The sequence below is a fragment of the Trichoplax adhaerens genome, genomic scaffold (genome assembly GCF_000150275.1).
Source record: "Trichoplax adhaerens TRIADscaffold_12 genomic scaffold, whole genome shotgun sequence".
NCBI lineage: Eukaryota > Metazoa > Placozoa > Uniplacotomia > Trichoplacea > Trichoplacidae > Trichoplax > Trichoplax adhaerens.
This window is the reverse complement of record NW_002060954.1, coordinates 1,419,168-1,439,607: the sequence shown is the minus strand read 5'-3', so window position 1 is coordinate 1,439,607 and position 20,440 is coordinate 1,419,168. Positions and strand designations below refer to the sequence as shown.

At 34.0% G+C, this 20,440-nt stretch overlaps 3 protein-coding genes across 3 annotated transcripts; 2 read left to right on the top strand and 1 right to left on the bottom strand.

The window, feature by feature from the left end:
- Positions 1-814: 814 nt before the first annotated feature.
- Positions 815-2,509, top strand: TRIADDRAFT_12816 (uncharacterized protein; the record flags this gene model as incomplete). Its single annotated transcript, XM_002115897.1, has 1 exon — positions 815-2,509. A coding segment is annotated over one exon (1,695 nt), but the record flags the coding sequence as incomplete, so codon positions are not given.
- A 362-nt stretch (positions 2,510-2,871) lies between these two features.
- TRIADDRAFT_59859 (uncharacterized protein) lies at positions 2,872-12,287 on the bottom strand (the record flags this gene model as incomplete). The annotated part of the gene is made up of 25 exons (XM_002115760.1): positions 2,872-3,087; positions 3,175-3,236; positions 3,328-3,376; positions 3,607-3,921; positions 4,011-4,082; positions 4,174-4,276; positions 4,353-4,426; positions 4,519-4,661; positions 4,734-4,830; positions 4,945-5,043; positions 5,126-5,191; positions 5,278-5,415; positions 5,552-5,611; positions 6,030-6,107; positions 6,205-6,286; positions 6,394-6,492; positions 6,584-6,829; positions 6,906-6,970; positions 7,183-7,256; positions 7,347-7,418; positions 7,514-7,642; positions 7,731-7,798; positions 9,026-9,220; positions 9,347-9,480; positions 12,141-12,287. The coding sequence occupies 25 exons, from the start codon at positions 12,285-12,287 to the stop codon at positions 2,872-2,874; spliced, it is 2,883 nt and encodes a 960-aa protein (XP_002115796.1).
- A 2,645-nt stretch (positions 12,288-14,932) lies between these two features.
- On the top strand, positions 14,933-18,188 carry TRIADDRAFT_59858 (uncharacterized protein; the record flags this gene model as incomplete). Its single annotated transcript, XM_002115896.1, has 7 exons — positions 14,933-14,979; positions 16,339-16,419; positions 16,669-16,733; positions 17,132-17,196; positions 17,477-17,632; positions 17,901-17,957; positions 18,039-18,188. 7 exons carry the CDS (start codon positions 14,933-14,935, stop codon positions 18,186-18,188), a joined length of 621 nt encoding a protein of 206 aa, XP_002115932.1.
- Between the last annotated feature and the right edge of the window lie 2,252 nt (positions 18,189-20,440).

The window sequence follows — 20,440 nt, the reverse complement described above, 5'->3', positions numbered from 1 at the left end:
CCATTTGAAATGACTTAGTAATCTACCTTGAAGGTCAATTTAGCTCTTAGTAACAATTAAAACCAATAGTAATGTCGATTAAAGTAGAACGATGAAGTTGTTGCTGCTCAGTAATTTGTAGCCAAATCCGCCATTGACATCGACTCCGGTACATAAGGCTAGACTGAGCTAGAGCTACTAGTACGCTTGGTTCTGCCAGCAATGAGCATGATGAAATCTTGACATAGTCCAGCCGTACGTCCATCTGTACCATTGTGCTGTACTCAGTGTACAGTACAGTACAGTACAGTTACGGTACACTGTACTGTACAGTATACAGTACAGTACTGTACGTATAGTACTGTAGCGAATGATTGAGTGTACAGTACTGTACTGTACTGTATGTACTGTACAGTACAGTACAGTACACTGCTTGGTCCTCGTGGGCTACCGTAACGTCTACAGACATACGGACGGCTTTTGCTTGTCTCCGCTTCCTCAATTGCAAGTCTGCAACCGATTTCAAGGAGAGCAAAATGGGCAGCCATCTGCCAAGCCTTACAATCAACAACATTTTCTACCTGTAATATCAATCTTTATTCATGAATAGGTACAATACTTCAGCTCTTGATTATACTCTACAATAGATAGTAATGATCAAAATCTTTTGAGTGGTACTTGGTAAGCGGTAGAAGACATCATGCAATTGTACATCCGCTATTGGATGGCTGTAACGCCAATCGTTGCATTAATGATTACCATGGCCATTCATCAATATCAAAATCTTGATCATCTTCCTGCTCATAATCAGACAAAGATAAACGACATCATGTCACTATTACAACGTGGATCATCAGTATGGTGTTGGGGCAATCACTCAACCAATCGTATTTGCAAATTCGATCATTTATGCTATTCCTATAATTATGATGAATTTATTTTTATCCATGGCTTGACTAAATCCATACGAGATAACCTACCTGATGATCGATTTAATCCAACATTATTAGATATGTCATCGGTTGAAGATCATAACAGACAATACTTTAATTTTGTAGAATTACCCTGGCAAGTCATTAGCCAAAAATTTAATTTAAATTCATCAGTTATAATGAATGGAAATCATTTAATCTTTCGTCGCTTTTACCCTAGTAATATTATGCACGTTATTCATGATGATTTAATACCGTTATATTATACATTACGTCAATATTCCAATTTATACTCTGATAATATTCAAGTAATATTTTTCGATGAAGAACCACCTACTCATTATGCATACCTATATAATTTATTTTCAAATCGTTTACCATTATATAAGAAAGATTTAATATCTTTGCTCAACACTCGTAATCATAACAATAAAAATAATAATAATAATAATAACAATGACAATGTGCATGGATCTCTCATTTGTTTCCAACAAGTTATCGTAGGGATCTCCAAAATGACTACTTGGTATCAATATGGTTTCCAGTCATCCGCGCCGCAAGGTCCAATTCAAAGAAAATTGCCTAATACATTTCCTTATCGAACATTTACACAATTCATCATGAAAAAGTTAAACATTCATTGCCCAATATCGACCGCATCTCAACTGGAGAGCGATGATAATGTTATTGTCATCATGTTACGACATAGCAATCGCCTTATTATCAATGTAGATCGACTGAAACAATTTATTGCAGATAAATATAAGAGAAATGTCATTACCTTATCCATTGAAGATAGCCAAGACTATAATATAACTCATCAACTATCTATATTATCGTGCCAAACCATTGGTTTAATTGGTATGCATGGTTCTGCATTAATATTAGGATTATTTCTACCGCAAAATTCATTTCTGTTGGAGTTATTTCCGTATGCAATTAATCCTCATCATTATACGCCTTATAAGACTATGGCTGGCCTACCTGATATCCAATTGCATTATGCCAGTTGGACAAATCAAATTAGTAGTCATTCCATTGCTCATCCAGAGTATCCGAGTCAATTAGGTGGAATCAATCATTTGCCTCATCATCAACAAGAAGAAATTGTTGGCACAGTTGAAGTTCCACTTCATTCATGTTGTCAAGATCCAAATTGGTTATATCATATTTATCAAGATACTGTTATTGAAATTGAATCATTCTCTCAACAATTAACCTTATTATTCGATCAACAAACTCAGTACTGGACAACTAACGAAGGTCAGCATCGCCATTTACAATTTCCACCTTCACGTGTTGACAATATCACTTGCTCTGTTGGCTATCATCAAGGTAAAAGTAACATCACAATTACCTGGGATTTACCATGGACAATAAAATTGTGCAACCAACAACAACGACAATCTTATAAAATTCTATTTGAAATATGGCTACAACAATCTAATCAAGAAAGTGTTATAGCCTATGTAACTAATGAAACTCGCCTCATTATTTCTGATAATATTGATCGAAATCAACTTTATTATGCTTGGATTAGGGCAATAATTAATGACTCGACTAAAGGACCCTTTAGCAATACGTTATATTGTCATACTGATAAGAAAAGTTAATATAGAGTTTATTACAATCTTCATAATATTATTTGTACATATGCTCAATGATGAAGGTATAATTAAGTAATAATACAGTATGTAAAAAATTTCGATTGTTTTAGTAAGAGCAGTAGTAATTAATATTAAATAATTACACTGTTTTTACAATAGTAATACAAAATTTTATTTTTCACTATGAAACTGTAATAGTTGAAGTAATATACATGTTACTGTAAGTCAATCAGTACTGTCTACATATCATGACAAATTACTAAAACTGAATTGTAATAAATGATACATATGCGACGATAGATTAAATTGATAATCACTTAATTCATCGTATGTGATTCATGTTACATTAATATTTATTCTCCTTGTGATCGTTTAACTTTTTCCTTATCCGACGTTAAATTAGATAAACGTTTAGTTAAAACTTCACTTTGTCGACTTCGTTTGGGTAAGATATCCGGTTCGTCATTTTGTAAAATTGCACGCTTTGCTCTTCCACGTGCAGTAAAGGCTTTTGATTTATCGCCAGTTCTTTCTGACTGTTTAACGGCATCGTTGATATCTTTTAATATCTATAGTGGAAAATGAATAGTTGATTATGTCTGTTCAGTTAGTTGAAATATCCATAAAATAGCATCAGCTTCTGCTACTGTAATTACCGTATCTGGGCTTTCTTGGAATGAGTATAACATTTTCGGTTTCGGTGATAGTGGTGGTGAATCTGACATAGTCAAAAGGATTTTAATCAAATTATACGAATAATACCCTATTTGCTTTACCGACTTCCATTGACAACAGTAAAATTTACTTACCACATCCAAATATAGATACAAAGACTGAATGTCGCCCTGATACTTGTGACTAAAATGTAATGCAATAAAACATTTTAATTCTCGATAATTTAGATATTAATCTACTCATAGCACCAAAATTGATCTGGGTGACCTTTCTCGGTGATGTTATCGGGCTTCTACTTGCTGGCAAAGGTGATAAACTTGGAAGACACTAGTTTGTGATGTAGAGATAACTGGTAAGAACAGATTTAATGCCTTTAAGCAAGGGATACTATAGAAATGATGATATCATCTTACATTTCCGTTCTCCGGTAAAAATCGTAGCACAAATTCTTTCATTGCATCAAGATACACCTCGTTATAGAATTGAACTAAGTCTCCACGAACGTCTTCTAATTCGCCATTTTCAACGTCAACATCAGAACAAGATGGGGTTGGCGTTTGCGATAGTGTACTGGAACTTCGCATAGCAGTTTCGTTCTGCTCTTGGTAAATGGTCGTTGACCCAGATATAATAATTGGTGGGCTAACAGGACTTGAATTTCTACTACTCTCAACCGATTTGTTATCACTTTTCCCTTTACGTTTTCTCACTAATACATTGCGATAAAGCTAAGCAATAAATTAAAGAGATAAAATGTAATTATGTCGAAGATGAGCGGCTGAATTTGTGTTGACATGATAATGAAAGGTTTCCTTACATGTTTTTTAGCTTGTGGTTGACGATTGTAGCAATCTTTGATTTCCAAGAATTTTGTATTTTTCCTTGAAACCTTTCAGGATGAAACAGAATAAACATTACAGGAAAAATGAAAATCAGGGTTTAACATTAGGGACCGAAATTATATCATATAGTTCTAATACCTTGCAAATGACATAGATGGCACACATTAGCAACTGATCTAGATGTCGATCAATTATTAATTCGTGACAGTGCATAACTGAATATTCAAAACATGTCCAGATTCTGAAAGTGTGACATTTACAAGAATATAATGGTTAGCGTAGTAGTACTATCATTTTTGTTTAGGAAAGTCACTAACTTGGATGTTAAATCTTCGCCTAGGTGTAACGAACGACATAGATCTTTCAGTCTTACACTCGCTAAGTAATAAAACTAATATCGAGAAAGTTTGCATGTAAAATGTTAATATTTTATTTTACTAAAGAAAGTTATCTGGTAATATTATTTACATAATGGCAATCTACCTTTCTAAAAAATAATCCCAAAGAACCCGTTCGTTTTGGCTTCGAAGTGTCCTTAGCATCGGTAATACTTCTTGCTTCTATGCTCTTTTTCATAGGGGAACTGTATCTTTCCGCAACAGGGAATCCTTTCGACTCTATTGGCCCTAATACATTACATGACAAATTAAAACAAATACCGCGTACATCTGTTATCAGTTATTTACACTATACTTTACCAGCTAAAGCAGGATTTAATCTACGCATTTGTGGATGTACAATATTTGTTATTGCTGGTTTGTTGGAATGTCCTTCTTCATTAGAAGGAATACAAACCTATTCAATGAAAAATTAATAAGTAATTTAGTAAGTGAATTTTTTATCAGGTATAATGACCAGTACTATATTTAAATATAACATATAGCAACGAAGAAAATTCGTGATACAGACCTCTTCATAAGATGGAATAGCAATTAAACCATTATCGGATGCTGTAAATAATGGAGAACCTGATACCCAGGCTAAGTGGTCTAAAATACTCTCTTCAATCTATATAAATAATTCATTTATTTTGTTGAATAATGCTTAAATCATGATAATGTCATTTACTGTAAGAAATGGATAAACGTACGTAATTTAAATGTTTAACGACTTCACGAGGCAATCCATGTTCTGTTCGTATAACAATTTCGATTACCTTTTATAACAAATATAGATGTCATTCATAATGTTCACCAGTTTCACGTTTATTGCTTTATTATAATTCATTTAATATTTATCTACCTTATAAAAGTAATAATGTGAAAGACCGAAAACTTGAACGATCCATGGAAAGGTCTTTTGTGATCCATATGAGAAAATTGTGATTTCCAAACAACACGCCAATAAAGATCGATGAAAAACATCTTTTTCAAGTAAGATCTATTAGAATAAATCAATAAATGAGTATAAGGCCAATTGGATCAGACTCATCGATTGGCAGTTTAAATTCGGATCAGTAACCAATATTCATTATTCGAAGGATTGATTTAAATAAATAAGTAAATAAATGTATTACTTTCAGTTCTCCAGAAGTTTTGTTACGCCTTTTTTCGGCCAAGATAATACTTTCAAGAGTCTATTTGAGAAAAGGCAATATTAGGAATAGAAGTAGTCATAAGACTAGCAACAAGTCACCTTATTCAGGTTGATAATTGTAGCGGACATGCAACGTATAATTGTATGAGCTTACATCAGTTTTTGATAGCAAAAGCGCTTTATACATTGTATTTAGAAACGGGCACACTCATTCATTAATAAGTTATGGAATATGACAAATTATTGCAAAGAAGTATAAAAATAACGAAACACTACCACTTAGGGAGAATTAAGTTACAGTTAATTTCTTTAGAGCTTATTTTACATTAGCTATCAAAATCTGACAATGCAATGTAATAGCATGGAGGAGATGAAAAATAAATACAATTTATAAATGGCCATTTTAATTTACTCATATACGTATGATGTCGATAAGTTTTAATAAACCTTCAAATCACCTTATAATATAGCTTTATCCCGAGATTCCACCTATTTTCGGCAAAATCGATCGGTGATTTTGATCTTTCATCATCAATCTATGAATGTTAATAACATTACATGTTTGAGTATGGGATCTTGTACAAACTGGGATAAAGGATAAATTATCTCGGCAATGAACAATTCTGGTGCTACCTTTGTATAACTGTCATAAAAAGTTTCCTTTAATTCATTAATGCGAGATTGAATGATATCCAGAAGATCGTTCGAACAGTCCCTATACGATTAAGAAATGTTGATATCGATTATGATTTAGTTAAAATTGATGCTTGAAGTTAAAGCTCTTCACTTTATATCGTATATTAGTACCAGTGTGATTCTTACCCAAATATAGCCAACAACTTATTAGAAGGTGAAACAGTCCACTTAGCTAATAGAGCTTGTAAACGACCAACAGAAAGTGTTGCCGAGGAAACAGGAGTTCTAATCATTTTTGAATAAGTAGCACAATTTGTTAGAATTTTGTACGTACATGATACGGAAGTAATTTCTTCAGAGAGTAAGTTATGCCTACCGTTCTTCTTTTTGATTAAGGAAGTTACGGCCAGTTAACGGTGTTTGTGGAATCATTGTACTATTTTGAAATCGATCCTGTAAATTTCTAGTAACATTTTGCCTTGCTTCTGCTGTAGTATGAGCCGCCTTCGGCAGTTTCGCTGGCGTACCAATATCTAGGTAAGCATTACTCCCAAGAAAGATCCTCTCATCAAAGTCACCACTGGATAAGACAAATTCATCATAGGAATTTGATACAAATTTGCTATTGATTACAAATATTAAACATTAAGTTAGTTACAATTTGATAGCTATTAGATTTTTCATAAGGAATTACTTACTTATTATAATCGAAATTGCCTTGATCGAGCAGACCGCAAAATGTTTTCTTATTGCCTCTAAGATGCTAATATAATTAAATTGAAAAATATTAGGATAACCATTTTTAGCAAAGATTCTTGGTTCATTAAATATAGAATATTACAATATTTTCTATAATTCTAGTACTGGCGTCAAAATCAAGCATCGCTTCAATTAGAAATTAAATTAACAAGTTGATATCGGATCAATTATTTAAACTACGTAATTTTTGCTCTTTCACAAAAAAGAAGGTATTACATTTTTATCAAATAAATTTTCTAGATAAAGCCAGAGAAGATGTTGCTTGATTGCTTTAACTTCTATAGATATACCTGTTGAATAGCAGAGTAGATGTTATATATTAAGATTTATTAGTAATCTTGAAGTTTTATCTAATTTATAAATATGGTTGTTATAGATACCTTCATAACGTTTGCATAAATATTCGATAACTGATACTGGACTGGAATTGCTTTCGCTTTCTACTAAAGCGTCTGAATGAATCAATAGTAATTTAGAAAAGTTCATTGTTATTGTTATAGTACATCATAAAGACATAAGATAATTTAGCAATATTAAAGCTCCGGACCCGATTCTAATTGAGGATTTAAGAGGTCCCTTCTGTTTGCAACAACGATATTAGCATAAATAAGATCAATACAGCATAGTAGGAGATGATACGAATTAACCAGATCAGTCCTGATGTCAGGATATTTTCCTATAAAGATTATAAAAGATAAATAATAACATACACAAACAAAATAACTAAAAATCAAACTCTAGTAAAATTCAATAAATGCTTGTACCTTTAATCAAGAGATATAAGCTCCAGCAGTAGCTAAAAACTTGTTGATAAGTACATATTTTTGAGTGTCTATAAGCCAGACATTAGAGAACATATAAGTCATTTTTATCGATGATAAACATGATAGTCTAGATTTGGCATAAGACAGAACTCCATGTAGACATAATACACTTAACGCACCACAATTCAGTGAATAATAATGTTGTATAACGTGTGATTATGTAATAGCGTTGAGATTAAGTTTTACAATTTTTATTTAGTGCACAGCATAAAATTTGTAGCATAGTTTACAGTTCTGTAGTTGTATAATAACTGCTATAAAAATATACACATAGGTTACTGTAGTAGCTACATAGCTATAAAATAATTACTTATTTGTATTCAATATCATTAGTCAATTTATTTCTATTAATTTAATAATGCATCGATAACACGTGTATACTGTAATATTTTGTTTGTTGGTAATCATTTCTATTAAATAATAATGACTACCCTCTGATGTTTCTATGCTGAATAGGATTATTCGAAACTCTTAATGTCATTAAGGAATAGAACGGAATGATTGTAAGGATATTCTGGTCAAAGGCAATATAAAGTTTCGTCAACATTGCCTCTTTTTTATACTTTTAAATATACGGAACAGTATACTAAATGTGTCTTTCAAAGAGTATATGATTATAGAGGTTTCTACTGCCAAATGCAGTCATAAGAAGAGCAAACTATTGTTGTTAGGCCATCCCTTGTATACAGCAACATTAAAGTGTCCTATAGATTCTTCAATATCTTTAACGTAGTCATTGCGCTAACAAGTTAACCGTATGGCATTATAGACAAACAAATTGTTAAAACATGTAATAGATTAAATAAGGTGTATCATTTGATAATGATGCTACCGTATCCAGGGCTAATCTTCTATGCTCCTATTACAGCATACTAAAATTTAAAATTCGCAGTTTATACTAAGACCAAGACTGTACTGTATCCAGTAAGCAGAGGGATGATATGTCATTTATTAGAGAACCTGTAGTACAGATTTTTCGGACCTATATTTCACTATTCATTTCAACTAATGTATTTGTAACTCAATACTTATAATGCTATTGCAAAATAACGATTTCTGGATTATCCATCTACAATTAATTGACAATAAAACATTCCTACGATGTGCGGATTGATTATTAATAAATGTAAAAGATACGATTGCATGACCAGATTAGTGTTAATATCTACGTATTGATCATTATTTTAATTTTTGAATCTGTTGACAAGTAATTTGCAAAAAATACTACATATTACCTTAATTTGCGTCGTGGCACGCTGTCATTTACATTAGATTGGAATAAATGTTGAAAGATGGGTTCAAATTTATTCTTATAGATGACACTAACGACTTCGAAGTTTCTTTCAATAACATTTATTTGACCCCGAAAATCCTCATCTAAGCAAGCCATATCGATCCATTTATCGATTTTATTGAAGAATTCAATTAAGCTGATGATGGATTAAAATATAAAAGAACATGGCAATTATGATAAGAATTATACTGTATTAACGTTACTCATATTGTAGCAAAGAAAAGTAAAATGCAAATGAACTCAATTTTTTTTATTGACAAACCTTAGATTAGCTGCTTTAATAAGACGACTGAGAGAAATACAGTTACCCACTTGGATTCCTTCTCCTACAGTTGGTAATCGTGATTGCTTGCCAGCAACAAATAGCGCGCAGGTTAACCAGTGAAGATGATTGCCCTAGGTTGTAACATGACAGTAAAATTGCTTACTATTAATGTAGATTAAATTTGTCGGTCTATTTGCCCTAGGTTGTAACATGACAGTCAATTTGCTTACTATTAAAGTAGATTAAATTTGTAGGTCTATCAATCCAAAACGAAAAAATTAGCAGATAGATGATTGATGTAGTTGAGATTCTTTTTCAGTCATACTTTTAAATCTCAAGTCTGATCGTACTGCATTACTATTACACATTTAACGCTAAAGTGAATATTTTTCTTGCCGATCTATTTCCGTACGGAAATCTTCAGTAATGGTGATTCAATGCAAGATGTTATGCTTGCTCAATCTACTCAGTAATCAACGTAGACATAGTAAGAGTTGTTATTTTCTTTGCTAGCATATTCTATTGTACCCTATGAACGTATGTTTAAGTAGAGAGATAATATCATTATATCGCAATCCATATTAAAAGGGCAGTAATGTAAAACCCATGAATTGGTTAATAAACCTAATATACTGTACTGTAAAGGTACATGCCAATGTGTGGATAATATCAGAAAAATGCAAAGGAACTGGTTAGGTTATATAACCTCACAATAATTATTTAATAAATACGAGTAGTTTTAGTATTAACGATGTGTGGATAATATCAGAAAAATGCAAAGGAACTGGTTAGGCTATATAACCTCACAGTAATTATTTACATACGAGTAGTTCTAGTATTAACGATGTGTGGATAATATCGGAAAAATGCAAAGGAACTGGTTAGGCTATATAACCTCACAATAATTATTTACATACGAGCAGTTCTAGTACTAGGGCTAAACTACGGAGTTCATTATGTTGCAATTCTACCGTGAAAGATGTTAAAGTGAAATTAATGAAGATAGTTTACCGAAATACTGTTCATACTCGTGTGACATCGGTATCTACTAAAATATATATAGTATAGTTCGTCTATAGTTTAATACGTTCAAAATATCAATGTAATATGGTCTGATCACCTCTATGGCGTACTATATTTTCTAGAGTATACTTACAGTATATACGTGGCAATACAAAATGTATTAGTATTGCAGTACTATGGTCTAAATAAATATTTAATATAAAAATTGCCAAGGAAATAAAATGTCTGATCGTTCATTACTGCTGTATGGATTAAGAGAGATTGCAGAGTTTAGCAAGTCTATATACGATATTCGTATGTACAAAGTTTCAAGTAGAGAGATGGCATCATCGATGCTATTCTCTTTTTTCTTCCGATCGGATATTCAAACAAGTCAGTTGGGCAAAGCTTGCGTTAAATAAATTATCGTCGCCTAAGGCAAACTGCTCGTATACTGCAATTCTCATACGATGTTGGAAATACAAATGGAACATAGTCTGATTGATAACGGATCTCTACAGGCAATACTACTGTACATTTATGGCAAAGGATAATCATGCATGAATCTCTTAGTGTAGAAAGATACAGTACATCGGTTAGCAATATATGATGGTTGTTGGCGAAAACATGGATTGAAGCGTAAGCTATGTACTGTACAGCACATTAAATTGTTATTGATGATTATCCATGTGTCAAATCAAAATGGACAATAGGAAAAGTACAAGGACATGGTATCAGCGTGATTATCATCATCTTGGAAGTGGTTGTAGCGATGATTAAGTATAAATTATAATTTGGTTGTCGGTATCTATTATCTAGTCAAAAAGATTGGTACAGTATTTCAAGTGTACAATAGGGAAAAAAGTATAAGGTAATGTAGTCAGACTATTACGACGTCGAGGTTATGCTAGCGAGTTCAAATGTTCAAAAGGAGTGAAGATTAGAATATCATGATCAAGATGTATTGAAAATAGTTCTACTGCAGTACAGAAAGAGATAATATCAAATTGATTTGATTAGCTGAGTCCTGAATTTCTACTCTACTCCATTGCCTCTTCGTACTATCCTACACTACATGTTATTTTATGGCCATGGTCGTCATTCTACCATTATTTAGAGCACAGAACGAATGATGTCTATCATGACGACGATGGCGTTTATCCTATCTTAACAATAGTAAGGAAGGAAACCTACAATACGATAGGTTATGCGAGTAAAAAAAAAACTGGTAAAGCCTGATTGATCATTTGTAGTGATTTTCTACTACTGTATCGTGCCAACGATGTTGTTTCCATGCTCGTTGGCAATGTCTCTTGGATGAATATTCATTTTCGAATGAATTAAGAAAGATTACTACAGTGGAGCAAGTTGAAAAAGCGCTAGCTCCATCAGGATAGGAGTATTGTTGGGTAGAAATGATGATAAAGACAAAGGAAAATGGTGATAAAACATGAGATCGACAAAGGTAGGAGAAAGGTTTACAACTATTTTAACGCTTTCAAGCCAGCATAGGATGTATCTCCATTTGGATTGACTATCGGTCGCATGCATTTGATTTTTACCGTGGCGTTTAGCTTGTTGACTCGACCTGGCGATCGTTTTCATAAGGACATGATGACCGCTAACAAGTCCTCTATTGCCATCGACGACGACATGGCAGGCTCGTATCCAATGTTAAGTTGGACATGGTGATAGGATTGAATAGGCGATGATGAATCAAGATAATGTACAATGGGGCCCAATGATTTCCCCCCCCCCACCCCTCCAAAAAAATAAAAAATTGTTTTACCTCTAACGTAAATTTTAATTTGATATCTTGATAACGTTGCCATGCAGTTTGTGCAGTATCTTTATCCATATTCAAACTTAGGCATAACTCATCGTATTCCGATCGAATTGGTCGATCATCGGGTGGATTTTTTCCATGGAAAGTCATGATGATTTCATTCAACAAGTCCTGGATTGAATCAGCAATGGAAATTTCGATCGTCGATATCCAATCAATCGCCACGATTCCTTTAATCAATATACTTGAATATTGGGGAGGGCTTGAATTGTTATTCTATTTTTTTTTTTTTGTCTTTTTCAACAGACCTTTAACTTTGAAAAGCGATACTACGCGCCAACTGAGTCAGTCAATGATTAGAGTAGGCTAATAGTCAATGACGATCATGATGATCATTGGCCAGATGGCGGGAATGTCAAAGTGACGCTAAAAGGGACGCTCAACGTCCGCCGTGTCAATAGACGTCAATACCGGATTCTGCGCTGTAGACAGCCTCAACAACGACTGGAGTTTCAGGTCAAAAGCTTATTTGCATGGCGATCACTTTAGTCGATAGGTAGTATTGTATGCAAGTGAAAGCGTTACCAACGTGACGGGCCCGCTTGCTCGACTTACTCGATCTTGTCAATATGATTCTTCTTCTTGCCATTATTATGGAAATAGCATTAATTAGACTTGTCCATTTGGCCAAAGCTAAACCTGATACAAATTTAGTCTATGATATTGTTCAACTTGACGCTAAAGTTGCTTTTCAACAGCTGTTACTAGTACTGTTTCAACCAATCACCATGTATTGGCCTGATTGGTATGGACAGTCAATCCATGACATTTAAGAAATGGCTAGACTATTTTCTAGTCCTGCTTACAATGCACACTCTAAAATGCACCAGTTTTGTCGTGTTGTGTTTTACTCACTTTCCAGAACGGTAGTTAGGGAGTGGTGTATATAAACGTAGCCGGTGGTAGGCAAGCGGCTAGTCGATGTTGATCACCATAATCGGTCCGCTCAGTAGAGTAGAGTAGAGTACAGTATGTACACTTATTGTACAGCATGATTGCGATCGTGGACGATTACGGGCATTGGGCAGTATATGAAAATGCTATGATCATCATTACTGTTGGTGCCTTGATCAAGGCACCAACAATAATGATGATCATAGCATTTTCATAGCAAGGCACCAACAGTAATGATGATCATAGCATTTTCATAGCGGTGAGCTTTACTCCTCTATCGTGCTCATTGTATCATTTTACACGATGACAGTAGGGTTTTGCAGCAAAAATTGTCAACGTCTGCTAGAGAATGCCATCGAAACGATCAGCTTGCCGCAGTTGATTCATCCCTGGTCAATATGGTCCTACAGTACATACATAGGTATACTGTACCATTGCCAACCACCCAGGTGGGGTTGGGGTGGTCGGGGAAGTTAATTCACTTTGGTTAAGAAAGTTTCCCCCCCGTCAGCCAAATCGTGCGCGTCCAGTATACCAAAGTGTACAGTATATAAACTCCACGAAGCACGGATGGACAGTAAAAACAGACAGTACTGTAGAGTGAGGCAAAATCTCGACCAGTACGGTAGTGCTTGATACCATACAGTACAGTCTTGTAGACTGTACACTGTAGAGTACTGTACAGTACTGTACTGTACATTCAAGCTCATATTGAATGACGGTACTGTACAGTATGGTCTAGCGATAGATCGGTCTCACATCAGTCACGTGGCGATAATGCACAGGAAGCGGGAAGTGGATACGTTTCAAACGTTACCTGCCAATAAAATGGAGTCCAATCAAGCTCTAATAAAGTGCAGTACAATCCTTTTCCAATGCCGCTGCATTGCTGACTAACTGCTCAAAAAAGAGTTTGACTTCAAGTACACTAGTGCTGCGAGTGCACAGTAGACTTGCAAATCGCAAAACTTCATTGGACGAAGTTACCGATAGTGAAATGGAATCGTCTAAAGTCCATTTGTAATCCATATGCTCACACATCATTCTGCAAGACTTGCTACCCCAGAGTTTATCCATGTCACAAGTTGTATGAATCAATTTTAGGACAATTGTGATAGACTGTATCCTAACGATAGTAGTGGCAAAATCAAGAGAGGCCGATTAAACTTATCGTTGTACGCTATTGAACTTGATTGCGTAGGATTAGAATTTCTTGGGAACTATACAGGCAAAAGAAAAGTCAACTGTCGTTCATTCTCCATTGCTGTACAAAATTTGACAAGAGTATCGCTGGGGTGGTACAGTACAGTTCAGTACAGTGTACAGTACAGTGTGTACAGTACTGTACTGTCCAGTACAGTATGTACAGTACTGTAAGCTGGTGCGGTCTACAGTACAGTACTGTACTGTAGACTGTGCTCTACTGTACAGTGTACAGTACTGTAGAGTACGGTACTACCGCATTGCTGTATGGTATCATGGTGGTCAAGTCGAAAAAAGCTGAGCGTAAAGCTGTAATGCTCCCTCATGTTGGGGTGGTACTAGTACAGTACAGTGTGTACAGTACTGTCCAGTATGTACTGTAAGCTAGCGCGGTCTACAGTACTGTACTGTATAGTACAGTAGTAACGCATTGCTGTACGGTATCGTAATGGTCAAATCGAAACGAGCTCAGTGTAGAGCTGCAATGCTCCCTCATGTTACAGTACATGTGTGAGTGTACTAGACTGTTTACCTACCTTTTAAAACTCTCATCTCCCAAGCGCAAAATTGCTTTGGCTCGCATCTTCCTACCAGTCATTCTTACCTTTCAAACAAGATTGCCAACTTAACTCATCAAGATGCTATCTGCTGCTGGAGTAATAACATTATTCAGAAATCCAGTAAGGTAAGGGAGCCAACTACAATTCAGATCATTCAATTATCTCCAGTTTGAACTACTGATGCAATCCAAAAGGCTAAAATGATGCTGGCAATCCTTTCTTCTCCTAGTGCTTCATCATGCAGGCTATGTCCATGCAGTAGTCAATACAACAATTTCTTGTCACAAGACGATCAAATGCCTAGGATAGAGCTCATCGATCGGCTGCGACAGTAGAATAGGACCTTCTTGACAAACAGTATTGCTCATAGTGCTCGCTAGTTGAATTCAAAAAGAACCCAACGGGTCCAAAATCATCACTAGTCACACGCTTGTGCTACTGAATGGTAACCACAAAGTCGCAAAAGGATAGACCAGTTTTGATCAAGACATGATTGAACTAGTTTCCTCCTTTGCTGCAGACCAATGCTCTTGTTATCAACTATTTTAATTTTAACAGTGCATTACTTGCATCAAATTGGATCTGCTATGACATCATATTTGGGATCAACTTAAAAGAACAACCAAGTTGATTCCGCCCGTTTGCACCACAACAACGACAATCAATTCCATGAATTAATTGGTGCACTACTCAACTACTCTTGCTTATTTTAAAGAACATCAAGAAATCACTTCCATACGATAACTATCGACATTTCTCCCCCTTTAGCAGCTAACAAATACTCTCTGCTATCGAAACTTGTTTAAAAGTCCCAATGGAAAATAGCAGAGCGTTCAGTGATAAAAAGTATTCAATTGCATTACTTTATTAATAGTAATATCCGTTTGTAAAATAACTTTCCTACCAGTTTGCTGACACACTTAAAGATTGTTCTCAACTGAAAATCTTATTCAATGGTAATTATAATGAATGAATGAATGAATGCTTCCGTTACAAACAAGTATTGAATTATCCGTTCGATTGCATCCAAAAAATCTGCATGTACAGTGCTGTTGTTGTACTGTATTGCATTATATGATTTGCACAAATACCCAAGTGAGGCAATGCTCCAACTAATATTCAAATCTGACATAATTATCATTACCCTTATTGACTTGTATATCCTATTCTGTAGTAAAAATACCGCTTCAAATGATGGAACTTTCATCTTCAGGATCTGCCTTTTAGCCATAACAAAATGAATAAAATTCATCATTTACAGCATGTGGACTTCTTAGATTGACTATAACATACTTATACAGCACTGCTTAGACACACACAGGCACTCGCTTAACTAACAGCAAAATGGATAATGCAATACTGTACTGCATCCAGGGCTGTATAAACACTACTTCCATAGGAATGCCTCTCCTTGTTTAGAAATACTAAAAATCATGCCATAGCATGTAAAACGCGTTAATTACTCGTATTTTCTACTCTTACAGGGTTTGTAGGATTGTAAGTAACTCTCTTGTACAAGTTGCTCACCTCTCAACAGTGATCCCGAAAAAACCAAAGAGAGCAAGGTATAGTAGACCAGACCAATATATTTTTATAAATAATGAATACCCATTTGCAAGTATATACGTATATAGTTCAAAACGAAGTGGGAGTGCTTTATATCCTTCATGTCCAATATGGGCATGTATTCCCGTACCCCATACACGCACAATACTGTAGTGGACAGAGGAATACGATAATTACATAACTGATCATGTATTGCACAGCACATATACTATGCTTAAGATTGACAATGGCACTGTAATTCCTTTTAGAAATTCCTATCTCATGTATATGACGGATCGATGGAACCAAGCTAAAGAGAGTGGCCAAGTTCCAGGTTGTTAACATAAAATATGAAAATTTTTTATCAAAGACTGCAATTGAACGACAGTTGCTGCCACACTAAACTACACTTTCTTTTCACTTCTTGTAATATGCTGCAGCAGTAATAAAGTACAATATGTAAACTTCATACGCAGGAAAACAAGGACAGTTTATTAGGCATGCAATGCATACATTTTCTATTACTGTACATGTTTCATGGTCATAAAATAACATTAGTTACGACTTGCATAAAGAGTATGACGGCAATAACTTTTACTATCGGTTACCGTTACCTTATAATGCCATCTTGAACATTGAAAATGAATGTGTACATTTATTAGGAGTGACATCGTATAACTGATTGTGGTCATTCATTGTATATTATTTAACTAATCTTATACGTCCAATTAGAAATCAGGGAATTCACCGAAGAATCATCTTCCAATTGGCGCAATATGAGCGAAGAAGAAAAAGAGGTAAAATACGAATTTACTTGCTACACTCGTAGCAAATCTAGGAATTTAATAAAGGAGAAAAATTACTTTGGTTATGTTGCCAGCTCTATTCATACGTGATAAAAGTAGCCAAATGGACATAAAAGGCTATAAGTGAAACCCCTTTTCGAAGTAGAGTATTTTATACAGTATGATACTATAATAAAATGACGACGCCCTTAAACAGCTGTGATTTATATGCATCTGTTGCTGTAATCTAAGTTTTTCAATGATATTTAATTATATATATTACTCAAAATAGGAATACCACCAACGAGCGCAAATTGATCGAAATAGATTCTCACGTGAAATGATGACATATAATGAATTATTAGAGGATAGAGAAACTCGAGAAGCTGTCGAAAGGCAAGAATTGGCGAAATTAAGGAAGAAAATTTCGTCAGCGGTCAAAAATCAGGTTATTACAGTCATGAACAATACTATTCGTCATCGTTTGTTACAAATCGTAACCTACAACTATGGTTATCATGATTAGCTCAAAAAACTTGGCTTTCCCGCAAAGAACAGCTTCTCACCGTTAGCTGCGTACATAAAAGAGAATTTTAATCAACGTCCTAGTAATATATCACCTCAGGCACGATATCTTAATATTATCGACTGGTTTTATTCAAGGATTGCTTCTAAAATCAATTTTGTAATACAAATTTGTATTTTATTTTCAATAGGATTGGTTAAAAGAGCTATCGAGCAACTATAGAAATTTAGACAGTGAATCTAAAGAAGTTAGTATCAATTTTAGTATTTTAGTGGTTATCACTATACTGTACTTGTATTAGATAATAATTTTTATGATGTTTGTGTAGCGTTATTCTGATATCGCGAGAAAAGTTAGAGAGCAGAGACAGCTAGAGTGTGAACGTTTGTCTGTTATGCACGGAGATCCTCTTTCAATCAAAGAAAATATTGAAAAACTCATGAAGAGGCGACCGGTAGCAAAGAAGCTACTGAAATGAAAAGGTTTATACTTAACATAAGCGCTCGGCGGTGGCTATGAATTATTAAAATTCAAATGTTATAATGTTCTGTAGAGTTACAGTTAATATCATATATCTATAGTAGAATTAAGACGATATAATTGCAATGCGATATTTTTGTAATGGTTTACATTCTTACAGCTTTATGCGAGATTTGGTGTAAACTTTTTTAATTTCATGCTTATTATCACATTGAAAGCGGCTTTATACTCATAATCGTAAATACTAATGCAGTTGTCTAGATTGTGTTAACTATTTTATTGAAGTGAAGTAAATATATATCACAGATGGTGGCGTCTACTATGTTCAATTCCTAAATACTCGATTCATGTAACCGTTATGAATTCCAAACTAACCTTTGACAACATTGAAATACCTGTGAAATAGTTAAATGAATATAGCAATCATTATCAGTGATAATGTGCACACCCAACCGCAAATAAAACCACTCCCAAATTCTTACTTAATTCAAAAATAAAATCGGTTTATAGTTTCAATCAATGGCTTTTTTTACGATTCTTGAAGTGTTCATCTGATATTTTATTATTCGTGCATCAAAATATTGCTGCATTTAAAATTGTTTAACATTACAATAGGCTATAGCTATCATTTTCGTGAAAAAATATAGTGTTCGAGGAATACTGGCGCGGTATATCTTCACCGCTACTATAATAAAGTCAAAATACACTAGCGGTACCATAAATTCCTATTATTATTACAATTGCTCCACGCATACTAATTATATTATTTATTTACTACTGGCAATAGTTTTCTTTCAAGATAGCAAATTACCTTTCTAGCATGCATTTACCTGTCATTCATGCTTGCTCATGATGATGCCTGGTGATTGAAATAGAATAAGTTACTCCATTGAGTGATTAGGCTAATATTAATTGCAATCTCAATATAGTCATGATCTTTTGCAGCAATCTTGATGTACTTTGCATTTTGTAGATTTCTGTTACTAATAGATTTTGATTGCGAAAGGTTGCTTGTTTGAATATTTACAAGACAGCGTTATCTATATTATACAATTTTGGGCACTGCTTAAACATAGTATAGGTCCTCAATTATTCCTTATCACTCAACATACCTTTCAAGCTAGTATTTTTCAAGTCTAACATATTGTAAATGCAATACCTGTGCATCATAGTTTAGCCAAAGTATTAGTACAGGGTAACAACCAAAAGGTGCAGTATTTGTAATTCGCGTCATTTTACAGTTTCGTTAGCTTATATTATTAATGGACTATGTAGCATTATAGTCTATACTAGCTTATATAGACTACAAATCAAGCATTCTGTGCTCTCTCATCCGAATTACAGATTTAAAAAATTAACAAAAATGAAATAAAATCCAAATTACGTTTATGTACGCGTGAATAAGTTCGTGGAATCAGTATGTGGCTGAATATGTTGCCAGAGTAAGTTATTCTACGTACATAGTACTTTGTATAATCTCAGCTGAGATTGGGGAGTCCGATGCAGACTAAAACTGTAGCTGACTGTACCCTATGCCATATTCAGATAAATGGATACGCTTCCGAGTAAGCAGCTTGTAAGTCAGCAAATGATAAACTTAAGGAAAAATTAATTCTATATCCAATCGTTTGATAACGATCGTATAAATAGAAATAATAACAAAAACTTTTGATGTTGTGAAAGCATTGAATCGATGACATATTCATACCTATTTTCTACAAGTACATAATATCAATTTGCATTTGCAAATAGCTGACTTTCTTGCGATGTACTGTAATACAATATGCCGTAGATACGAGTATAATATATATTCAGAGCATCTAGATATAAATTTTATTACCTATGCGCATAAAATATCAATGGCAGGTACTCTACAAAAGTATGAAATACCGTTGATAATTTACAATTATATTATATGATTAAATAAATAGATTTTTTAATTTTATGACCCTAAAGCCTTCCATTTTTGCTACCATTTAAAAAACTTGTGCTTTCAATTAACAAAGAAGGTTAATAAAAGCTTTCGGTAAGAATCCTCTACGCTAAAGTAAACAATTCAATTTTTATACTATTTTTCACTATTATTATCTAATAGAATAATTAGAATAACGTTTTATAATAACTTATATGTGTTACAAATGCCAACTAATGAAACTATGAGAATTCACAGTGAATGATTTCACGCAAATGACTACACTGAGGTAAATATTTTATCTATAGCTACACTACGTGCTTAATACTATAATACAA